Source organism: Carettochelys insculpta, chromosome 10, assembly GCF_033958435.1.
Source record: "Carettochelys insculpta isolate YL-2023 chromosome 10, ASM3395843v1, whole genome shotgun sequence".
Classification (NCBI taxonomy): domain Eukaryota; kingdom Metazoa; phylum Chordata; order Testudines; family Carettochelyidae; genus Carettochelys; species Carettochelys insculpta.
Window position 1 is genome coordinate 34,463,295 of NC_134146.1, and position 23,186 is coordinate 34,486,480.

General features: G+C 44.8%; 1 protein-coding gene across 3 annotated transcripts in view; it reads right to left on the bottom strand.

Moving 5' to 3' along the window:
* The window catches only part of SI (sucrase-isomaltase), a 262,662-nt gene that overhangs the window by 184,303 nt on the left and 55,173 nt on the right, over positions 1-23,186 (bottom strand). For 2 of the 3 annotated variants that reach the window (XM_075003677.1, XM_075003678.1), the window contains exons 27-37: positions 22,237-22,391; positions 11,370-11,538; positions 9,880-9,976; positions 9,657-9,769; positions 9,429-9,554; positions 8,074-8,202; positions 7,842-7,949; positions 6,679-6,741; positions 3,785-3,919; positions 2,123-2,207; positions 904-1,042 (exon numbers count right to left, since the gene is read on the bottom strand). In XM_075003677.1, the coding sequence (XP_074859778.1) occupies positions 904-1,042; positions 2,123-2,207; positions 3,785-3,919; positions 6,679-6,741; positions 7,842-7,949; positions 8,074-8,202; positions 9,429-9,554; positions 9,657-9,769; positions 9,880-9,976; positions 11,370-11,538; positions 22,237-22,391 (1,319 nt within the window). Of the gene's footprint in view, positions 1-903; positions 1,043-2,122; positions 2,208-3,784; positions 3,920-6,678; positions 6,742-7,841; positions 7,950-8,073; positions 8,203-9,428; positions 9,555-9,656; positions 9,770-9,879; positions 9,977-11,369; positions 11,539-12,694; positions 12,764-22,236; positions 22,392-23,186 lie in introns of those variants that run through there. The other variant, XM_075003679.1, reaches the window with a different exon arrangement.

Consider the following 23,186-nt stretch of genomic DNA (forward strand, 5'->3'; position numbering starts at 1 on the left):
TGTGCCCCCACTACCCCTCTCCACTATATGCCAGAGAACCTGACCGCCTGCCCTCTGTGTGCCCCTCTTGTCTCTTTCTCCCTTCACCAGGGTTGCTCAGTTCCCTGTGTCAAGGGCTACGTGTGCACCCATTCTGCCATTATCCCCTGCCATATCCGATGTGTAAAGCCACCAGTCTCTCCTTCCATCTATTTTCCCTCCATAAAACAACAGGACCCCCTCTTCTCCTCATCCAGGCCAGGTGTCCACACCTGCATTTCACCCCTCACAACCACTGTTTGTCTTCATTCTGTCTGGGAGATAACTCAGGGTGTCTACTTGTTAACCTCTAGTGTGAGAACAGGTAGAAATGACCTAGGGGTACTATTAGGCTGGAAAGCATCAGGGCTTTTGTGTGTGGGGGGGGTGGGACTTGCTGGTACTTAGTACTGGTACCTCAGCAGCCCCAGCAGCAGGATTTATAAACAAAAACGGAGGCACTGGAAGGCATTAATGGGTGTCAACAACCAGTTGTTTGGTCTAGTGACACCTGTAGAGGTGCTTGAACCTGTGGCTCTGATAAACAGAGGAAAAGGGCTCCACGTGCTCTCCATTTTTCCTCTTTCAGTTTCCCCAGTATCCATAGGTATTCCTCACTGATGCCTAGAATATTCCTTGAAATGTTCCAATTGATAGTCTAATGTCTTTTGAAAGACACATCCAGAGAGTATGTCCTTGAAAACTTGGTTGGTAAAACATTAGAAGTGTGTACACCTTACAGAGATGGTATTTATACTTTGCTGAATTTCTAATTTTTTGCAGTTGGTTACTGTTTCCAATTATTACTTGCAGTGAAGATGTGCCTGATTTATTTTGGAACAAGAAACTAGCTTGTTAAGAGAAGAGGAAAAGAAAACAACTTACTCATAGGTAGGTTTTGCATGCGACCATCCATAGAGATTATGCACATCATAGTGTCTAACAGGAGTTCCATCTGGCAGTAACTGCTGACTTTCCATGCATAAAGTTTTATGACTCAACCCAAGTGACTGTGATTCCAAACCTAATGAGAAGGAAGGTTAAATATTTGTTTGGTTAAAGCAAACCAAATCATTCACCATCATTAACTGCCTGCATAGTGGGATTCCATTTAGCTATGTTTTTCTTAAGAATACCACTCTAAATTTTCTGAAAATTTGACATTCTGTGTACTGGCTCTTCCCAATAATCCTGCACACTCATGTGGAACTACACAACCACAATAATAATTTTATTGAAGATGCTGTTCTTAGCCTGTGGGTACTGGATCTCTAAAGTCAGAGGATGCTGCCAATCTTTAGAAGCACATCTCTGTATCACAAACAGAAACTTGAATAATAGGAAAATATCTGTAACTATCCAGCTGAGGAGAAATTCACGATTAATTTTGAAAAACTGTATGAGAGCTGAAGGAACAAGTAAGCACTAATAGTCCTCTTCATGAGTAGAGCTTTAGGAGGGATTTTTTCAACAGAACTAAGGATTTTAAAGGGAGTTTGATTTTTTTTAATCTTTGTCTTTGAAAATATCTCCCTGGATAACTACCTATTCAGATATCCTCTGCTTAAGGACAGTCTTTTATAATAGCTCTACTACCACAAACTTAGCCAATGTACAAACTATGGCCCTGAACACTAAATGGCAGAATGAAAAAAAATGTATACAATTATGAATTCTGCATTTTCCCCAAGCCATGTTCTGATTTCAAACTGAACTGTTTAAAAATCAAATCAATTGCTAAAGATAGGAGGTAGAGATCACATTTTAAATACTCTGAATTTCATTGCTCAGATGAAGAAACAAAGCAACGTGCAACCATTTGGGGCAAAATGCTTGTAGCTTATTTTCAAGCATGGCTAGACTTAGACCTCTCAATCCATGTTATGTAGCTATCTAATTAAGTATGGCTTTATTTTCAGAAATCCTGAGCAACCACAACTCCTCACAGAAACTCTGGGAAAAAAACATCAAAATAACTTTTTATTTAGGGGCGATATAAAGCATCAAGAGTTTAACAATTTTGGTCCCAGATGCCGTAGAAGGCAAGCAAATGGTACAATAACTAGAGTCACTGAAGCAAGAACCAGATAGATACTATACTTACTAGGCATATAGGGAGGATTGTTTAGTTCTTGGTCTCTACAGCCTTCAACTGCTCCATGAACAAAGTTTGATGGTTCATTCATGTCCTAAAAGCAAAAATTAAAAACAGATTAATTTTGTTTTGATGACACAGCATATTAAATCCTGTTTTGCAAAGAGATGCGTAATAAAAGTCATTAAAAGTCATTCAAGAGTATTGACTATTTGTCTTTTAACCAATTTATGTTTTCTTGAAATGAGAGTGATCAAAATTTATATCGGTAAACAAAGGAATGGAAAGGAGATCAAATATGCAAGGCTCTAACTTACAACAGGTTTGTTTATGTTCAATTTATAGCCCATAGTGCATCTACTGACAAACCCAGTTTCCAAGATACGGGCAGAATAGTTCCTTCCATGGTAGTGCAGGATAATAATTTTTGATGAGGTCCACTCCAAGATTTTGGTTAAGTACCCAAGGGCTGCCCTTTTCTACCAAGGGGGTGCAGAGTCTGGGACGGAAGTTGGTGCAGAAGGGAGCTCAGGTTAGGAGACTGCAGTGCAAGAGAGAGCGTGAGGTCTGAGAGAGACTTTGGGTGAAAGAGAGGACTGTGACAAGATATTGGGGTGCACTGCCCAAGAGAGGGTAAGGGGTGCAGGAGAGGATTCTGGACTGGGGGAGGGTTTAAGAAGACGTGCAGGGTCTGAGAGGAAATTGTGACTTGAGGAGAGAGGGGGCCAGGATGTAGCAGAATTATGGGAAAAGTCAGATGAAATTTCACATTTTTAATGTCTTCTGCTGAAGGGGAGTATAACCTTCATAAGTCTGTGGTGATTAGTTTAATGTGTGCAGTGATTAGATGTACGCTTTGATGTGTGTGGTCAGCAAGGCTGACAGCTGCCATGGGCTTGGGGTCAGGTGGACAGCTCCATACTCTGGAAAGGGAAAGTCCAAGAGCAGGAGGGTGGGACCAAGAGGAGTTCGCTCACAATGCCACCCCGACCTTGGCCTGGGCCCCTCCTCCTGCCACTCCCTCACAGCTGCTTGCAGCCGGAGCAGTGCCACCATGGCACTTCAAAGGCACGCCAAAGGGGCTCAGAGCTCCAGCTGCCACCTCTGTCAAAGTAGCAAAGCGGACAGCTAGAGCAGACCTATCACTGACTAAAGGAGGGTTCTCCAACCCCACTATCCTTAATAAATTGCAGCAAGTAAGTGACCCCACAAACTGCAGGTGTGATTAACATGCAGGTCTCCTTATTAATTTGATCTTTGCCACTCAGGTTACACAGCTAATCTGCTATAGCAATATCAAGACAGGTCATTTCACAATGATTCCCAAACAAAAATCCCAGACATGAGCTACCCTAAATGGGAGGGAGTATCATTCTGAATATAAGCTTTGTTCCTGGACCTTATCACCCAAATGAGCAGAACCTAAACCCTGAATCTGAACAGGCCAAACTTCTGGATCAGAATTTCCCTGAACTGGGCCTGAGTTTTATGAGTCAGACACATCTCCACATTCTTCAAGATATAAAATCAGCTCATATAAACACTGAAAAAGCGTTTCAGTAATTTAAAATACTTCTTTACTTCAGCAAGGATTGCTTACTTATTAAAACCAACGGTAAACGAAAACAAACAAAAAACTAGCTTCAAAATAGAAGGAGTATCTACACTTACAATCCACAGGCCATCAAACTTCACACTCTTCTCTGGTTGGTTTGGGTTAGTGTGGTATTCTCTTATTTCTCTTTGCCACCACTGAGCTGTGGTGTTGCGGAAGAAATCTGGGAAAGCTGCATAAGCTCTGTATAGCTGTAGAAGTTGCAGACAACATACGAGAAAGACACAGATTATTGAGATGGGATTACTGGATTTCCAATCACATAAATTGTGTATGATGTCCGACTTCCTAGGTTGCAGTTTGCACGATTCTAACTATAAACACTATCATCTGTCATTCTTAACATGTGAATGGTCTACAAAGAGATTTTAATTCTGTATGGGTTGTAGCACTTGGAGAAATGCTGTGGTTACTTTTGAGCTCTAATAGGAACATACAAAACTATGGGTGCGTCTACACTAGCCAGCTATTTGGAAGTAGCTGGCACAACGTCAAAATAGTACACATCGTGTCTACACGTGCCGTGAGCTACTTCGATGTTGAAATCGACGTTAGGTGGCAAGACGTCGAAATCGCTATTCCTATCCGAAGATGGGAATAGAGCCCTACTCAACGTTGAAGTAGGGCGTACAGACTATCTGCATCCTGCTACGTTGAAATAGTGGGGTCCTCCATGGCGGCCATCAGCGGAGGGGTTGAGAGACGCTCTGTCCAGCCCCTGAGGGGCTCTATAGTTGCCGCTTGCAGCAGCCCTTAGCCCAGGTCTTCTGGCTGCTGCTGCTGCTGCAGCTGGGGGTCCATGCTGCGTGCACAGGGCCTGCAACCGGTTGTCGGCTCTGTGGATCTTGTGCTGTGCAGGCTGAGTGTGTCTGGGAGGAGCCCTTTCAGGGAGCGGCTTGGGGCTTTACTAGCCCCTTATTTCAATGGGGAGCGCTTGTGTGCATGGATGCTCCGCATTTCCTTCTGGGGTGGCTCCTTTCGACGTTCTTCGTCGTTACTTCAACATTGAACGTCAATGGCACCAGCCCTGGAGGATGTGTAGACAATACACTAAGTAGCCTATTTCAACATTCTTACGTCGAAATAGGCTACTTCAACGTAGTGTGCTAGTGTAGATGGAGCCTATAAGGAGAGAAGATTTATATATCAATGTGCTTTTAGCTTTTTTCTTTAAAAATGCAGATCACTATTCCATAGTGCAGAAAAAGAGACTAAGTTGTGACATCACTCCAAATCAGTGAAGAGCCAGGAAACTAACCTCACAGTTCTGACTTCCACAGTCAGACCTGCATTTATAATGCTCCAGCTGAAAAAAGCGGCCTTAGATCAGAATGTTACTCACTTTTAAGCCCATTTACATTGCCAAAGCATAAATGAGCACCAAGGGCTCAGACAGTGTTGTGATGGGCAGTAGTAAAACCCACTAAAGTAGAATGACATAACTACCTTTAGTGTAAATGGAAATCGACTCACCCTCTCCTCTAACTCCTAAGTAACAAAAACATTTTATCAGTTTGTGTCTAATGATTTAGCTACTCAGAGCTCAGCCCTATATTCCTTATGCAAGCCAAAACCAGTCAGAAAGAAAATGTTCCTGGAGAAGCAAAACTTAAGCGTCAAGTGAAACTATTATTGTATAGAGGAAGATTATATTGTCAGTGAAGGTGATGGCAGCAGAGAAGTCTAATATAGCCACATAATTGGGTATTTCATAGCAAATGCTTGTCCTGGGCTTTGCAATTGTATGTGTTTATCATATGAATTGTAATATTTTGACTGGCTCGTCATTGTACCCTTAACTGAGTATAGATCTTAATTTTTCAAGAGTTCAAATCCTACAAGGAACAGTTTGTCCTGAACTCCTACTGAAGTCTGAGAATCAGAGGTGTTCTTGCTGGGTTGAGCCTTAAGCACATGATGGTCATATAACATGCCAGCAGGCCCCAACAAGCAAGGATGTAAATCCCCTCACTCACTGCAGACAGTTCACATTGCCTTGAATTCTGCAGACAGACGCTGGATGGGCCTTATCAAGGTGGCCCTGAACACTTGACTGGCTGCCTGCTGGACACTTACCTGACAGCCATGTAATGAGGTAAACAACACTGGCCCCTGCTTCAACTCTGTGGGAATGTGAACAATGGTGTTGAGAGACAGCATGTGAACACCCAGTGAGGAAATGAGCTAAAATACGAAGTCATTGTGAGGTCCCCTGCCGGTGAGTTTCTGCAGGGACTTCAGCCTCAAGGGTGCCCTGGATTCCCCCAGCTGGAGCCATGTCCACTGCAGCCTTGGTGTGAGGCAACAGAGATGGGACTCCCCACAGTAGAATGGGACATAAGCATTCCAAATGCATTTTACTCCTTATATCTATTGCTCTGTGATGCTTTTGCTCGCTAAAGTGTGCTAACTGTAGTAGCAGTAAGGAAGTAAGCTTAATAAACTATCCCTTATCAACTCTGTGTTGAAGTGAACCCATAATCCTGTCTGTCCTTGGCCTTGTGAGCTGACAAGGATAGAGTATGATAAGCTTTATAAAACATTTAAATGAAACACATCACATGAGGACACTGAAATTTACAAACTCCATGAAGATTTGCAAGCCAAAGACTATTTTTTCCAGTGAAGTAGAAAGAAACAAGTAAGAAAGTGACACAAAAACCATGAATCTTTTTACAGTACATGGCAAAGACTGCCAGTAGAACAGGAAGCACTGCTGACTTTGAAATCTTGGGGAGCTTGTTAAAGGCTTCACATTGTCTTATGCTTCTTCTTAGATGCCATAGTAGACTTGCTTACCCATTTTTATGGCTCTACATTATGTATCATTAACATAGAGTACAACAGCTGTCCTATTTTCTTTGAATTGTAGTACCACCCACTCTGATTTTCCCAGTAAGTGTCAGTAAGCAAACAAAAAAAAATCATTGCAGCAGTGCAATACACTTACTTTTACTTGAGTGTCCCAATCCAGTGATTCATTAACAACTACATTGGGAAGATCCGGCCAAACCTAATAAGAGGAAGAACATTAAAAAAAATCCATTTTGAATTACAGTCTGGTACAAAATTTATGACACTGTTTTAGGAGCCATTATGGAATCATAAAAAACAAAGCAGCTTTTTCTCAAAAACTACATCCTGATCATTCTCTACAAGATTTCCTTATCCTCCCTTCGTCTCTAAGTGCTTTCATTTATATCATATCCCATCACTCACAAACCTTTCCAAGCACACCACTCGTGAAGCTAGCCAGGTTCACTGTATCATTGCTCTGCTGCAAATGATACACCATTTTTCATTAGAAAAACATAAAACTAATTTGATCCAAACAAACTGGAAACATCATAGTTTATATAATTAACAAGAATTGTGTTCTGTGCTCTATTCCCATCGCTGAAGATTGGTATTTCTTAGAACATACAGCTATTTCTACTTTGTTTACTAGAGACAACTTTCAGAAGAAACCCATTGGCTCTAGAATACATAAATGGCTTTGTACGGTATATGGCATAGACTCAGTTGTGGTAACACATAGAAATACCAGTAATCCAGGCATGCTGAATGCCATGGTGCTTCCTAGAGAGGTGATCTCACAAACGATATTGGAAAGTATTTTACCCCTGTCCCTGTTCAGAACTAAAGACTCAGCTCCCCTGCCCTCCAATTCCTCAAGCTCCATGCAGACCCTAGGGAAATCACCAGAGAACCTAATCATTTTTGTGAAAAGAGAAGGGCCATATTGGGTCAAATCCAAGTTCCATCTAATCCAGTATTCTGCCTTCTGACAGCATCCAGGACAGGTGCCCCAGAAGAAAGAACAGGTAGTAATCAAATAATCCACTCCTTGTCACTGATTCACTCATTCTTCTAGCAAACAGCTGTAGCCCCCCTGCTCCCACCCCCCAAGCCTCACACTGTTCAAGTTAGGCTTTTTTACAGGTGATTTAATATCAAAATTACAGGTGATTTACTACAGAGGTTTTACTATCAGAAATGTCTTCCCTGGGAAGATACTTGTAGATCATGAACAAGTCAAGTCTTATCCATGCCAATCTGATTCATATTTGGAAATAGCATCTCTAATGTTACCAAGTGAGCTAAAAATAGTACCTTTCCCCATACAATGTCACTGCTGTTGGGCCATTTAATAAAGACATCATCCTGGACACCTCTTGTATAGGCTAGATAATCGGTTTCATTCCCCGAAATGGCTGGATCCTAAAATTAAAAATACAATTTTACATTGGTATGGAAAACAATTTAATATGCAGCAAGAGTATTAGGTATGGTATATGCATTGATGATTTATGGCAAGGGTAAAAAAGTTGACCTCAACACTGACCAGGATAATGATGAACCTCATTCCTTCCATTTTCATTTTGTTAATCAGAGCTGGTAGTCCACTGAAGTTTGGGCTCAGGGTAAAGTCTAATTGCCGTTCCATGTAATCAATATCCGTGTATTGTACATCCTGTAGTACACAACAACAATGCACATAAAATGAGCATCACTTTTGCTGAGTGTTTTTCTAATACTGAAGTCGCATCAAGAAAGCTGTTGGTTTTCTGTAAGTAAAATGAAAAGCTGCTGCATCTTAAAAAAAAGTATCAAAACGAATATACTTACACATTCAAAATCAAGACTACTATGAAATTAGAGCTTTCATCATCTAAACTTATTCTGACAGTAGAAAATTTGCTATACACTAAAGAGTGATTCCCGTTTATTGTGTGCAAATGTGTGGGTGTCAATGTTATGCAATAGTGAGGAAAATGGATGCTCACATCAGTTTGTCACATATTAAGAGGTCTGCATGTATTGATCTGCAACAAGTGAAGGAACATCTTTAGCTTGAAGTATCATTAGGGTGAGTCCCTGGGAAGATGGGTGATACTGGGAAGATCTGTGATACTTCAAGATGGAACAATGTAATATACAATGTATTTTCCCTCCTTCTCATCCATCTCCTGAATCTTTCCACTGGTTTTGATAATGTTATACCATTGTGCCCAGCACAAGTGGTCCCATTTCTGACTGTGGCCTACAGGTGTATTACTGTAATGCAAATGATCCTTTTATGAGAAAATGCTAGGGATGGGGAGCAGTGGAGGGTAGAAGGTATATGCTAAAGTTGTTTGTTTCAGAGCAATTTTAAAAATTTTCATAAGCCACATCTGCCTGGGAGGCACAATTTAGCAATGGCATCAAGGATTCAATCCGTAAAGCCCCCAAGAGAGAATCAAAGAGAATTCCTAACCTTGATGCCAGCTGTACCACTCCCCATCCCAAGACAATCCTTCTTCAAAAAGGCTAAATTCAGCCAAGTCCCCAGTTTGTCTGCACCATGACCGCATTCCTTGCATCGCCAATACTCCCATTGACTCACTAAGATTTTTCAGAGGATAGGAATGACCCAAAATTAGTTCAATGTTTGTGTCTATATTTCAGCTAATTGCAACCATACTATACGTAAGCTAGTAAGATTTTAATGTATGAAATGAAACAGTACAAAATAGCTTCAGATAATAAAAAGTAAAAAGAGAACTACTGCTATTTCATTCGAAGGATACAAAGAAGTTTAGTTACAATTTAGTACACACAGTAGCTTCTATTCTCCAGTGCTTGTCTTTATTCTGCTTTTCATTAGAGAACAGTCTGAAAAATCAAATAGGATATATTCTGATGGTAACAACTTACATAAGGAATTTGAGCTGCCTTCATTGCCTCATACAGGTCAGAGACTTCTGTGTCATTTTTGTATCCATAACGGCATAACTGGAATCCCAAGGCCCAGTATGGTGGCATGACTGGTCGACCAATTAGCTATCATCAAAATAGGGGTGGGAGAAAGATATAGTATTGAAATACGATAAAATACAGCAAGACAAAATAATGTAATAAACTATAATATCACATCAATCCTACTGCAGTGTATTCCTGAACAACAAGCTCTGGAGTTGGGCCCAACACCATGTAAAAGTCAAGGATTCCTCCAATAGTACGATATGTCAGGGCAGGAGTTGGCTGGAATGTGACATCTGAAAATCCAGGAAGTGAAAGCAGAAAAAGAATGGTTAGCTAATCCTCTCTGAAGCCAAATGAAAGCACGTCAGAAATTTAAAAAAAAGTGATTTTTTTTTTTTTTTACCCATTGCGTTGCTGTTAAGCAAGAGGACTCCATGAGCATTTCCGTCATTTTCTAAGCCCATGTAAAAAGGATGGACACCATATGAATTCAGTTTATACTGCAAAATAAACAAAAGAAAAGTTTATTTCCCTAAAGAAATACCCTAAATATTTGTCTTTTCCATTTACTTACAGTGATTGTAATAAATGATTAAACAAATAACTTCTAAAGAATCTCTTCCTTTGCCCGCCCGCCCACCCACACACACACTTTTCTAAAACAGACTGGGGTAAATATTTCAGTTTCCTACTAGAAGATTATTTTCAGTTTGACATTTTAACTTAATTTGAGAGCAATCAAAATTCAAAGAATATAATTTCAGTTTAGGTCCTTGAATAACTGCTGATACATTCCTGCTCAAATGAAACACCTCTCTCAGTACAAAGCATCCTGTTATTTTTTCTTAATCATTGGCGACTCTCTGATTTGAAAGGCACAAGAGCCAAAACTGTAACAATTGAAGAGACCATCATTATGATGACGGCAAGTCAGTGAGGCCAACAGCCACTACCAGCCCAGGGGCAATAGAGGACCAGGACCCAGCTCTGCGCTCCCAGAAGAGGCGGGGCCAAGGTGGGGCCTAAGGCAGTCAACCCTCAGCACAGCTGGAACTGTGGTACTGGGGCCCTCTGCTGCTTCCTCAGAATGGTGCTGTAATGGCACTTCTAAGGGGCCTGGAACTCCAGACACTGCCCCTGCTAAAATTGCTCTGGACCACTTTGAAATGCTGGACCCTGCAATAACTGCCCTATTTGTCCTCATTTATCAGCAGGCCTGGTGGAGAAGCAGCATATAAAGTAAAGGAATGATACAAAGAAATTAGTGCTACATTAAATTTTTTGGCTGATTACTTTTCCAAAAATGAAGATACATACAGCAATGCCAAAAAGTTTCAAAGATTCACATCCATTTCACTGAGGTATTTCAGTTTTTTAACTCTGAGATATATATTAACATTTTTGAAGCAAAACCTTCAATTTTTTCAGTCTGCAATGCTTTTGTTTCATAATGCTCTAATTTTACTTTAAAAATAAAAATGTAAAAAAACCTTTATAAAACTGGAATCTTTGTTTTGCTGGTCTGACAAAACACTTAGTCAGACCCATTTTTAAAAATCTATGTTAGACTAGCTGAAAACTTAAAAAATATTGAATTCCACCTGAAACAAACGTGTTACTGATTTTTTAGAATTGCCTAGGGGCCAAAAAATCCATTGTGCAACATCTCTTGAGACACATAATGCCACCACTGTCACTGTTTGCTTCACACATCTAGCCTACAAGCCATAAGCAAAATGGGCCTGTTTCCCCAAAAAATGTCTGCCTTGGTTTGTCTAAGTGAATAGCAAGTCACAATGACAGACTGAGATAAAGCAAAGAAAACATAGAAAACGTCACACACACACACACACACACACACACACACACACAAAAATATCTCTTTCTACTTACACCAGGGGGCTGGTCTTTGGCGAACATTCCCCAGGTGTTCCAGTTCATATCTCGCCGAAAACTAGTATGTTCAGTTTCACCAAATCCATAGACATACTGTGATGGCAGTCGAGTAGAAATCTGAATGAACATATCGCTAAAGATGAAGCCAGGTACCTGAGAATCCCAACTGAGATAGAATGAGAGTATCCGATTAGCATCAGCAAAGGGTGGAAAGAACAAAGCAGCAGCAGTGAATATTGAACAGTAGAGGTCTACACAGCTCAGAAACAAACAGTATGTGCCTATACACGGCATCAGCACTGTACTAAAGTTTCCATCTTGTCCTCCAGTAACACATCTTTCAACAACAGAAAAACAAAACAAAACAAGATGTCTCTTACTGTTACATTTGCAAATAAAACATTAAAATCATGAACCAAATCTAACTGCTGCAGAAATGCGTTCACACGTTTGCGAACAACCTGAAACAGTAGCTCCATGAGACCATCCATACCAGACAGATACTGCGATAGTTCATTGAGAGTGTCCTGTCATTTTGTCAACATGTATGGGCAGCTCCTATTTTGATGGAGGTGCTTAAAACAATATATACACTATGTAGTAACCTACCTCACCCTTCACTGTCCAAACGCTGGTGCTGCATGTGATTTGGTAAATAAGGATTTGTCATTACTTTTTATAACCAGTTTTGTCCAGTATTGAAAAACTACTTCTGAATCTCATTCTCTCTCTCTAACACACACACACACACACACACACACACACACACACACACACACACACGTTTTCTATTTTACAAATTCTCAAATGTTCAAGTAAAACTGGACAACGCTTTTAATATGAATGCAATCCAGTCAAAGAAGGAAACGAACTTGATTAAGCATAGTCAATCTCTTATGTCAAAGAGCTTTCTAACTATCTGTGCTGTAAAGAACCTACCATAATTTTTACAAAATATATACATAAAACAACTCTCTCTCTCTCTAATACACACACACACACACTTTCTATTTTACAAATTCTCAAATGTTTGAGTAAAACTGGACAACGCTTTTGATATGAATGCTATCCAGTCAAAGAAGGAAATGAACTTGGTTAAGCATGGTTTGTCCTTGGCAAATCCTTGCTGGCTATTTCTTACAAATTATTATCCTCAAGGTGTTTATAAACTCATTTGTTTAAAAATTTGTTAAGTGTCTTTCCAAGCACTGAAATTAGGCTGACTCAATTATAATTTCCTTTCTAAGCATAGTACTCCCACCGCCATAGCAACACTGGAAATTTTTTTACATGACAATAGTATTTTAATATCTTTTCCTCACCTTTAATATAATGCAACAGCTAAGAAAAGGAGGATGACAGAAGTGAACTCCCTGAACCCTGTACCTCTTCGAAGAGCACTGCCAACCTCTGCCTGTATCTCAAGCAGCAATCCCCAGTCATTCTTCAGTGTTAATGAGCTGGGGTGGGGGAGCAGGGCAGAAACAAGAATCAGAAACCAGTCTTTCATTGTGGAATGCTAGCTTTAGACCATGACCAGAGGCAGCAGTTTGGGGTTGCCTTTCATAATCCTTAGAGCCTTCCTAACGTTTTCCTCCCCTTGATCACCAAAGGTAACCCCTCTTCTCCAGTGCACCCCATTATATGTATACAGTATTAGTATTAGAGTTCTTTGGTATAGTACGCATCTTTGAGAAAATGCCCTCAGACCAACATTACATTGAAAATGTCTCTTCCTCTCTTCTCAGCTCTTCATTTCTAAGTCTCTGACTCTCCCAGGCTCAAGTCCAACATCTCTCCATATGAGTGTGTTTCAGCTTTGAACAGTTATATCAGTATATTTTATCCAACAGATGTAAGCAATCCAGACTCAAAAGACAGTATACTAGCAAAAATTCTTCAGTATGTAAGTCTAAATTCTCCTCCCCACCCCGCCCCGAATTTGATTAGAACATATTGCAGTGGAATTGACTACATTTAAAGTGCAAATAATTTTCTGGGGAAGCGCCTCAAGACAATCTCTCAAGATTATTCTGGTGGTCCCCCTGGAAAACAAGCGGCTTCAACAAAACAAGTAAAATTAATTAAACAAAAAAGGCAACCTCCAAAAAATAAAACTTTTCATCAGAAGATGGGGTACTTTAGAAGAAAGCAGTTTACTCAAATATAAGTCAGCATTTTTGGTATCTCTACCTAATACCCATTACGAAAGAGCACATACCCATATGCCATCACTGACTGATGAGCTACAGGAAACAGCTCAGCAGATATCTGTTATAATCAAGCAGTAACTTCTAACCCTAGGGCAGGAAGTCCTGCAGTTGTAAAAAGTGGGACTGCTCAGAGGTTCTCCAAAGTGACTTCAACTTTCTTTCATATCTGACGAAATCTATGGTCTGTCAAAGATTTGCATGTAACAAGGCCCACAAAACCACCACATCTACTGGCCAGAGCTGCATCAGTCACTGTTGTCTTCCGTTTTGGGGAAATGGGGTCACCTTTTCACAGTCCAATCACTGTCAGTTCTGGTCTAAATTTACACAGAAGCTTTCCCTCTGGACAGGTGATGTCCCCATTTCCCAAGTGCTGCAGATGCTGAGAAAAGAGAAGTTACTCACCTGTGGTAGTGATGGTTCTTCGAGATGTGTCCCCGTGGGTGCTCCACAATAGGTGTCAGGCTCGCCCAGCACCACAGATCGGAAATCTTCCAGCAGTTTCTCTTGGATCGCGCATGCGCCGGCGCACGCCGCCCCCCTGCGCGCCCCCGGCCGCATGCACGATCCGGTCCCCGCCAGTTCCTTGACCAACCGCCTCGGATCCTCCTGAAAAACACTAGACAGATATCCAAAGCGGGGAGGATGGGCTGGTGGTGGAGCACCCACAGGGACACATCTCGAAGAACCATCGCTACTACAGGTGAGTAACTTCTCTTTCTTCTTCGAGTGGTCCCCGTGGGTGCTCCACAATAGGTGACTACCCAGCAGTAACCCAAGTAAGGAGGTGGGTAATCGGTTGATGTGCAGCTTGCCCCCAGGAGGACTGCTGTCGACAGATGGGTATCCTCTTAGAATACCCGAGGCAGGACATAATGCTTGGCGAAGGTGTCATAGGATGACCAGGTCGCCGCTCTACAGATGTCTGTTAATGCAATGCCCTTGAAGAAGGCTGTTGACGCCGCCACCGCTCTGGTGGAGTGAACCCTGGGCGGGGCCAGCAAAGGAGTCTTTCGAAGTTCGATGCACATTTTTATACAGGACACAATGTGCTTTGAGATTCTCCAGGAAGAGAGACCTTCTCCTTTTGACCTGGGAGCAAGAGAGACTAGAAGCCTGTCCATTTTCCGGAAGGACTTAGTTCTGTCTGTGTAGAAGGCCAACGCCCTCCTCACATCTAGGAGATGCAGGCGTGCCTCCTTGCCGGAGCTGTGAGGCTTCAGGTAAAACGAAGGTAAAACTATAGGCTCCTTAAGATTGGACTCCGAAGAGACTTTTGGAACAAAGGCTGGGTGCAGCCTTAAGGTTACCGCCTCCTTGAGAATACTGCGCAGTGCGGCGTTGCCATCACTGCCGCGAGCTCACTCACCCTGCGGGCTGACGTAGTTGCAAGGAGGAAGGTTGTTTTTATCGTAAGGAGACGTATGGAAACTGTGGCTAATGGTTCAAAAGGTGGACCCGATAGCGTGCTGAGCACCAAGTCCAAATTCCACGATAGTGGAAGCAGTTTCTGAGGGGGGGTACAGGTTTACCAGCCCCTTCAAGAACCTGGTAACGATAGGATGGGTGAATACTGTGGGCCCTTCCTCTGTATGCCGAAAAGCTGATATAGAGGTGAGGTGGACCTTTAGCGAGGATAGAGAAAGCCCGCCTCTCTTGAGCTCCAATAAGTATTCTAGTATTACAGGTATAGGAACATCAAAGGGAGTTAACTGCTTGGCGAAACACCAGGCTGTGAACCAAGTCCATTTCTGCTTGTAAGTCCTCCTGGTGGAGATCCTTTGGCTACATTTCAGGACTTGTTGTGCTCCCTCTGTACATGTGCTCTTTAAGGAGCTGAGCCATGGATTAGCCATGCTTGTAGGTGCAGACCCTGAGGGTGCGGGTGCACTATGGACCCTTGAGCCCGCGTGAGTAAGTCCGGCGCAACCGGTAGAGGGAGCGGTGGGTGGTCTGACATGCGCAGAAGCAAGGGAAACCACTGCTGCTGATCCCAAGTGGGCCTATGAGTATCATGCGAGCTCTCTCCCTTCTGGCTTTGTGCAAGACCTTGCGGATAAGAACTGCAGGGGAAACGCGTAAAGTAGGGAGCCCTTCCATGAAAACATGAATGCGTCCCCCAGGGACCCCCACCCCACTCCTGCCCTGGAGCAGTACTGGGGACACTTTTTTTGTTGTTGTTGTTGTACTGGGTGGCAAACAGATAGATCTGGGGAAAACCCCCATATACGAAAAATGCGCTGTAGCAGATCGGAGCAGATCTGCCATTCGTGCGTGATTGCGAAGCGCCTGCTCAGCTGATCTGCATTCACGTTTTGAGCGCCCGGCAAGTACGATGCTTTCAAAGTTATGTTGTTGGCGATGCACCGATTCCACAATCGGAGTGCTTCCGCACATAGGGCACGGGATCGTGCTCCCCCTTGTCGATTGATGTAGAAACATAGTGGAGGTATTGTTGGTACTGAATCCTGGCTACTTTGCCATGTAGGCAATCTCGAAATTGTTTGCAGGTGTTGAACACTGCTCTGAGCTCCAGTATGGATATGTGCAGTGTCTGTTCCGCAGGGGACCATAGCCCTTGCATTACCTTGTCGCTGATGTGCGCTCCCCATCCCACATGGGAAGCGTTGGTAGTAAGAAAAATAGAAATTTGTGGTTGGTGAAAAGGCACCCCCACTAGCAGATTCTTGGGGTTTTCCCACCACGCCAGGGATCTGCGCACCTCTGTTATGGGCGACACCACCCTGTGGACAGTGTGGGATGCCGGTTTGTAAACGCTCACCAGTCAATGCTACAGGCTTGACATGTGTGCCCTGGCATTCTGTACCACAAACGTCGCTGCCGCCGTGTGGCCCAGCAGCTGTAGGCACGTTAAAGACCGGCACCGTGGGGCTGTATGTAATGACTTGCACCACCAAACTGATTGCGCGGAAGCGGGCGTCGGGTAGGTACACCCTTGCTGTGATAGAGTTTATGCGTGCCCCTATGAACTCTATATGTTGTGTGGGTTCGGACTTTGACTTTGCGAGGTTGATGACTAGGCCCAGCGAAGAAACGTGTCCGCTGTGATGCGTATCATGCGTGAGACCTCTGCCTTCGAGGTCCCTTTTAGCAGGCAGTCACCCAGATATGGGAAAAATAAACACCCCCTGTCTGTGCAGGTAGGCTGACACCACTGCCAGGGTTTTGGTAAAGACTCTGGGGGCCGAGGAGAGGCCGAATGGAAGAACCCTGTGCTGGAAGCGCTCCTGGCCGACCGTGAAGCGGAGGAAGTGTCTGTGTGCTGGGTGGATTGTTATATGAAACTAAGCATCTCGTAAGTCGAGTGCTGCAACCCAGTCTCCATCATCCAGTGCCGTGAGTATCAAGGCAACTGTGATCATACGAAAACGTTGCTTGCGCAAGTAACGGTTGAGGCCCCGAAGATCTAAGATGGGCCTCCAGTCTCCTGTTTTCTTCCCTGGTAGGAAGTAGCGTGAATAAAAACCTTCCCCTGGAATAATTCCGGCAATCTTTCCACCGTCCTTATGAACATAAGGTGGGTCACCTTCTGCTTGAGCCTCGCCTCGTGGCAGCGTCCCTGAAGTGAGGCCTGGTGGGAGGCTTCGTCGGTGGAAGAGACTGGGAGGGGATCACGTAACCCATGGCTACGATCTCCAGCACCCATATGTCTGTGGTGATCTTTTGCCATTGGGAGTGGAACGGTCTGAGGCGATGATGGAACATGAGATGAGAGTGGCATTGAGCGAGGGTATTGATAGTGCAGCCCCCGACATACCCGTCAAACTTGTTGCCTTTGGGCCTGACCCGAGGGCGTACGGCTTTGTTGAGAACATTGCCTAGGAGTTCTGTACTGTTGCCGCTATTGATAGCGCCCTTGGCCGTAGCCCCGTTGATATTGAGCACGCTGTGGTTGTAAGCGTAGCGTCTTTGCTGAGGATAAAATTTTTCCCTCCTGTATGGGGGAGTATAAATGCCTGAGGTTCTAAGTGTAGCTCTCGAGTCCTTACTGGAGTGAGGGACCGAGTCGGTTGAGTCTGCAAACAGCTTTTGTGTATCAAAGGGAAGGTCCACGATCTTCGCCTGTAGGTCCCTCGAGATACCTGACATCTGGGGCCAGGATTCTCTACGCATGACCACTACTGTAGCCACTGAACGTGCCGCCGTGTCCACCACATCCACGGCAATCTGGACTCCCGTCCGCGATGCTGCGTAGCCCTCTTTAATAATCGCCTTTAACACCGGCTTTTTATCTTCCAGAAGTGGATCCATGAGGGGAGTAAGCCTGGAGTAGTTATCAAAATTATGGTTTGCTAGGTGTGCCCATAATTTGCCATTCCCAATAGCAGGATAGGAGAGGAATATACCTTCCTGCCAAACAGTTCTAGCTTCTTAGTATCTTTGTCCAATCCCCCAATTTGCACTGAGAAGCCTTTGACCTCTCTTGGGACGACCTGACCACCAAAGAATTTGGTTTTGGGTGACTGAAGAGGAACTCCATGCCCTTTGCCGGGACGAACTATTTCTTATCCGCTCTCTTGTTCGTAGGCAGAACAGAGGCCGGAGTCTGCCATATAATAGTGGCTGACTCCAGAATGGCTTCGTCCAGCGGAACAGCAATTTTGGATGAAGCTGGGGGTCTCAAATTTTTCAGGAGTTTGTGATGTTGCTCCTGCACCTCTGCCGTTTGAATGTCTTGCGTGAAAGCCACCCTTTTAAACAACTCCTGAAACTGTTTAAGGTCATCCGGGGGAGAGACATCCCCGGGGCCATGGCCTCATCTGGGGAGGATGAGGAGGAACCACTAGGGTAAACCTTCCTCGAACCTTTGGGTTCCTGCGGTCGATGATACTCTTGCTCGCTGGAGGATTGTGAAGGAAAGTCTTGGAGTTCTAAAATTAACTCCCCTTGAGACAACTGTGTTTCCGTCTCTGATCGGGAATGCCCACGCGGGTACTGAACGGCCGGGGGGGGACCTGCCCCTGGGTGTAGGCCTGTGGTTTGTCTGTGTCCAGCATGATAAGGACGACCATGGCAGCATGGGTGAAGGTGGCCCAAGACATGGTGACATTGGTTGCAGGAACAGAGAAGGAGGTTTTTCTTTTTTTTTTTTTACCCCCGGATGGGCCAGTGGAGACCAAGGCCTTCGGTGCGGCGTGTGTATCACAGGTAGAGGGCTTGGTGCTAACAGCAGTGCAGCCCTGTCCAGAGATGGACTGCGGTGCCAGGTTTTTGATGTTGCCTTGCCCCTCCGCTGTGGGGCTGGCACCGCCCCCTCCCGTGCCGGCGATCTCGGCCCCGCTGTCAGCACCGCGCTCGGCACCTTCAGCTGCGGTGCCGCGTGGGTATCCTCCTCCGGTGCCTGCAGGCTCCGTGCCTGGCGCCCCTGCACCGCTGGTGCCGCGAGGGTCTGTGCCGCCTGTGGCGATGCCGCTGGTTCTGGCGCTTGCCTGGCTGACGCTGTAGGCACCGCGCATGTGGCTGTTGTATAACCGGAGGCTCAGCCTCTGCCACGTGCGCTGCCGCACTGCCGCTTGCCTGAGTATGCGGCTGGTGGCTGTGTGCTCCGCTCGTCCTGCTCGCTGCAAACGCACGGCAAGGATCGAGCCAGGGAGAGTTTCCTCCGTTTCTGCACCGAGGGGGTGAGAGAAAAACTGCCCTCCTCTTATGCAACCCAGAGGGCCCTTCTGGGTGAGGCTTCTCCGGCAAGTCCGGCTGGAGAGCCTTATCAACAAGAGCATTTTATGCCTCATCGCTCTGTCCTTCCTCGCCCTGACTGTGAGCTTAGCACAGTGAGAGCGTGTCTGGGTAGCCGTAATTCCCCCAGGCATCGGATGCCTTCGCTATGCCCCATGGATGCCGGCACAGCTTCACGGCACGACTCCCACTTTGTAAAACCTGAAGAGGCCATTGCGGTGAGTCCGTTATTGTTAATAGGGTACTTAGCACTTAAACCGTGCCTTTCCACCCCAAATAGCGATCACCGGCCTGCGGCAGCGGGTGGCCTAAATGGCCTTCACGTCCGCTCTTCTCTTCTCCGCTCCTCTCTTTTTCCTTTTTCTCTTTCCTGATATTCTGTTTGTCTTTGCTTTCTCTCTCTCTCTCTCTCTTTTTTTTTTTTAAATAACTGAAAACAACTAATGACACGTGGAAAAAAACCACGAAGTAATCTGACTCTGGCCTTAGCCTGAGTGGATTCCGTCTGCAGCCGATGGCGGTTGAGAAGGAACTGGCGGGGACCGGATCGTGCATGCGGCTGGGGGCGCCCAGGCGCATGCGCGATCCAGGAGAAACTGCTGGAAGATTTCCAATGTGCAGCGCCGGGCAAGCCCGACACCTATTTTGGAGCACCCACGGGGACCACTCGAAGAAGAACGACATCAAATCCCCAGGGAGAAGTTAAAATACCACACCGATGAGTACTCACATGCAGACAAACAGATGGAAAGGTCAACAGTATAATTACTGGAAGTTTTGACCATTCCTGTGAGAACCTTTTGCTCTTTGGTCTGAAGAACCCACATTGATTAAAACCCCAAACCAGCAAAACCCCTACATGACACAGAAGGTAAGCAAAAGAAAGCCCATTTGCAAAAAGAAACAGAACAAAAACAAATCAAACATAACTCATGCCAAGAGATGTAAGTCACAAGTAAAAATATCTGACAATCACAATTCTGATGCTAAGGAGAAAAACAAATCACTATATTAGGTAAGCAATAAGATTCGCTGAACATCTTTTGTCATAACCAACAATTACCCATGCAAAAGACATAAGCAAACTGCCAATTATTCTATCCAAATGACACATGGGCTGGCAGAGGGAAATAAAATACTGTCACTTAGAGTCACTTGACCACAAGATACAATAGCCAATAATGTGAGGTGATACAGAAAACTTTTTAGCCATTTGTTGAGGAAAGGAGACATTCCTCAATGCTACTAGCCCCATAGAAGCTGGGGTCCCCAGATATCCCATTTTTAAGAGGACTGCCTTGTATTTAAGCCCTCCTGCAGATGTCCTTTCTCTGGCAAATTTCCCTGTGACTTCTGTCTCCCTTCCATCAGTACTGGTTGTGTTCTGCTCCCAGTCAGACCCCTGCTAGCGGGCTGCCCTCCCACCAACACTGATGAGGTGGGAGTCCAGTGGCTGATGATTGGAGTGGGTTTGCAAGGCTGGTTGTGGAGCAAAGATGCTGCATGCCAGTCTGGCTCCCTGCCCTACCACAGGTGCTGACAGAAAAAAAGAGTGGGAGGGAGGTCCAGCTCTGAGCCCCAGCAGGGATGAGGCCAGGAACAGTCAGCTCTCAGCACTGAGCCTGCCCCACACCCCACAACAATGTTAAGCCACAGCAGCGCTGTCACAGCATTCAAAGAGGCTCTGCCCTGCTCTGTTTCTGCAGTGGCTGGAGCTCGGGGCCCCTGTGAAATGCCAGGCCCAGGGAGTTAACTTTGTCCCACACTGTCGGTGGGCCCGCCCTCTGCCGTCCATCAGCACAATTCTCACTGAGCACCAGCTCTGAATCTGCAGGTCTGCTACCTGGCCCGTTTTTGGCCAGCACTGGCTGCAGACTGAGAGCTGCCGTGGTAGAGGAGTCCAGGTCGGTATCAATGTCTGCCAGTTACATCTCACCTCTGCTGCTCCCACACAATCAGCACTTTATGTGATCCCTCTCTTCCTTCCCTCTCCCTGCTGTGCCCCCTGCCCCACCCTATTGTACTCTATATCCCCCCACAACAGAGTTCCGCTCCTCACACTGTGTAGAGAGCCAACATCTGGTTGGAGCCTTCGGCCCATCAAGTGCCTAGTTTGCAACAGAGGAGGGAAGGAACCTGCCTCTGCCTGGACTAATGGCCCAGGAAAGCTCAAGAGCCACTGGTTCAGGATGGTATACAAAGAACAGAGTCTTGTGTGCACCAACATCCCAGACACTGCTGACAGAGGGAAGCCTCTCGTTCCCTCAACTAAGCTCCAGAGTGATGGGATGGTGGGAAGGAGTGGAAGCAAATTTCCCTATTTGTACCTCCTCCCTGCAGCCTCCATGGCAGCCTACGGGGCAGGGGCTGAGTGCCCTCTTCACCCACCCACCCAGCCTGGCCCTGGGTCCTGCCCACCAGGGAGTGCAGGGCTAGTCCATCCCATAGGCACCTTCCCTTCCTCTCTGGCTAGGTTTGCTGAAGCCTCACAAGTCAGGTTCCCTGGATCCTAGTGAGCCATGTATCACCAGAGCTGAACCCCTTCCTGCCCATGCTGTAATGGGGGGACAAGAGATGGCTACGGTGACTACATTGCCTTATGGTAAATATGGAAAACCAGCCTCCAAGCATGGGAGGCTGCTGTCCTATGTCAAGGCTACTCAGTGATGAGGGCTGCTTCCCCACGGTGAGGCACCAGGGATGGGGGCTCTGCAGCCTCCCGCTGGCAGGGAGTGGAGGATGGGTGCCAAAATAGTGACTTTGCAACCTCCTGGCAGGGGTTGCGGGCAGGGTAGAGAATGCAGTAGCTGCCCTGTGGCAGGTGCCCCTCTGCCCCCATTGGAGGAAGAAAACAAGAGTGAATCCACCTCGCACAGCATGGTGGCAACCAACATGGTTTGACTCAGCATAAAAACAAAACATGTTAAGCATAGGGGAAGAGAGGATTCACTTACATAACAGTCCCTGTGCTTTTGCGTCGAATCTGGATGCCAAATGGATTATTCTGAATTGTTACTTCATAGAGTCGGTTCTCATATGTACTTGTAGGACTGCTAGGGATATTCAGTGGTACTGGAACCTCATACCTTTTATTGCTGTAATCATAAATCTATGGAAAAGAAAGCATTCACTTCAGCACATATAAAATATTCTAAAGATCTATACACTGATGACATTTAAAATTTAAAAATTTAAATCCCTTTTTAGAAATATTACTCGCTCAAACACTAGTCTCCATATTAATTTCAGAGCATACCTCTCATCTTCGAAGACCCTTAAACAGAGGAAGATTTCTGATAATTTTTTTCAAGTACAACCAATATAGTTAAACACCTTAAACATACATTTAGCTGAAACAAATACATTGTAGTCAGGCTGTTGGATGAGGCACTCTCTTTCAATATCATTTCTCTTAGTTATCTCATTATAATAGATATCTAGGCTGGTATAACACCTATAAAGCCCCTTTGGCACCATCTATACATTTTGGTTAATGCTTTACTTTCTGCTAGGCCTATACACCAGATCTGTATCTCCTGCATTCCACAGTCCATCATAATAGGAGAATACAAGATGTGCAGTTCGATCATTTTAAAAATTTATCGAGGTTATTTTTAGACTGTTCTTCTGTAAGTGTCACTAGCACAAAAAGTTACTACAACTACAGTAATACTACCAATGCATAAAACATACATCCTAACGAAAAAATCTTCAAGATTCTCCAAATATTGATTTGTTTTTAGTGTTTTGTACACTATTAAAATGTAACTGAATATAAGGACTAGGAAATAAACCAGCAATGGGCAACCTGAACTAGTAAATGGGCAGCCTACACTTCATCTCAGGGGTCTGCAAGATTGTTGTAACCAAGACAGTCTCCGAGGACAGGATAGTTTTGTTAACT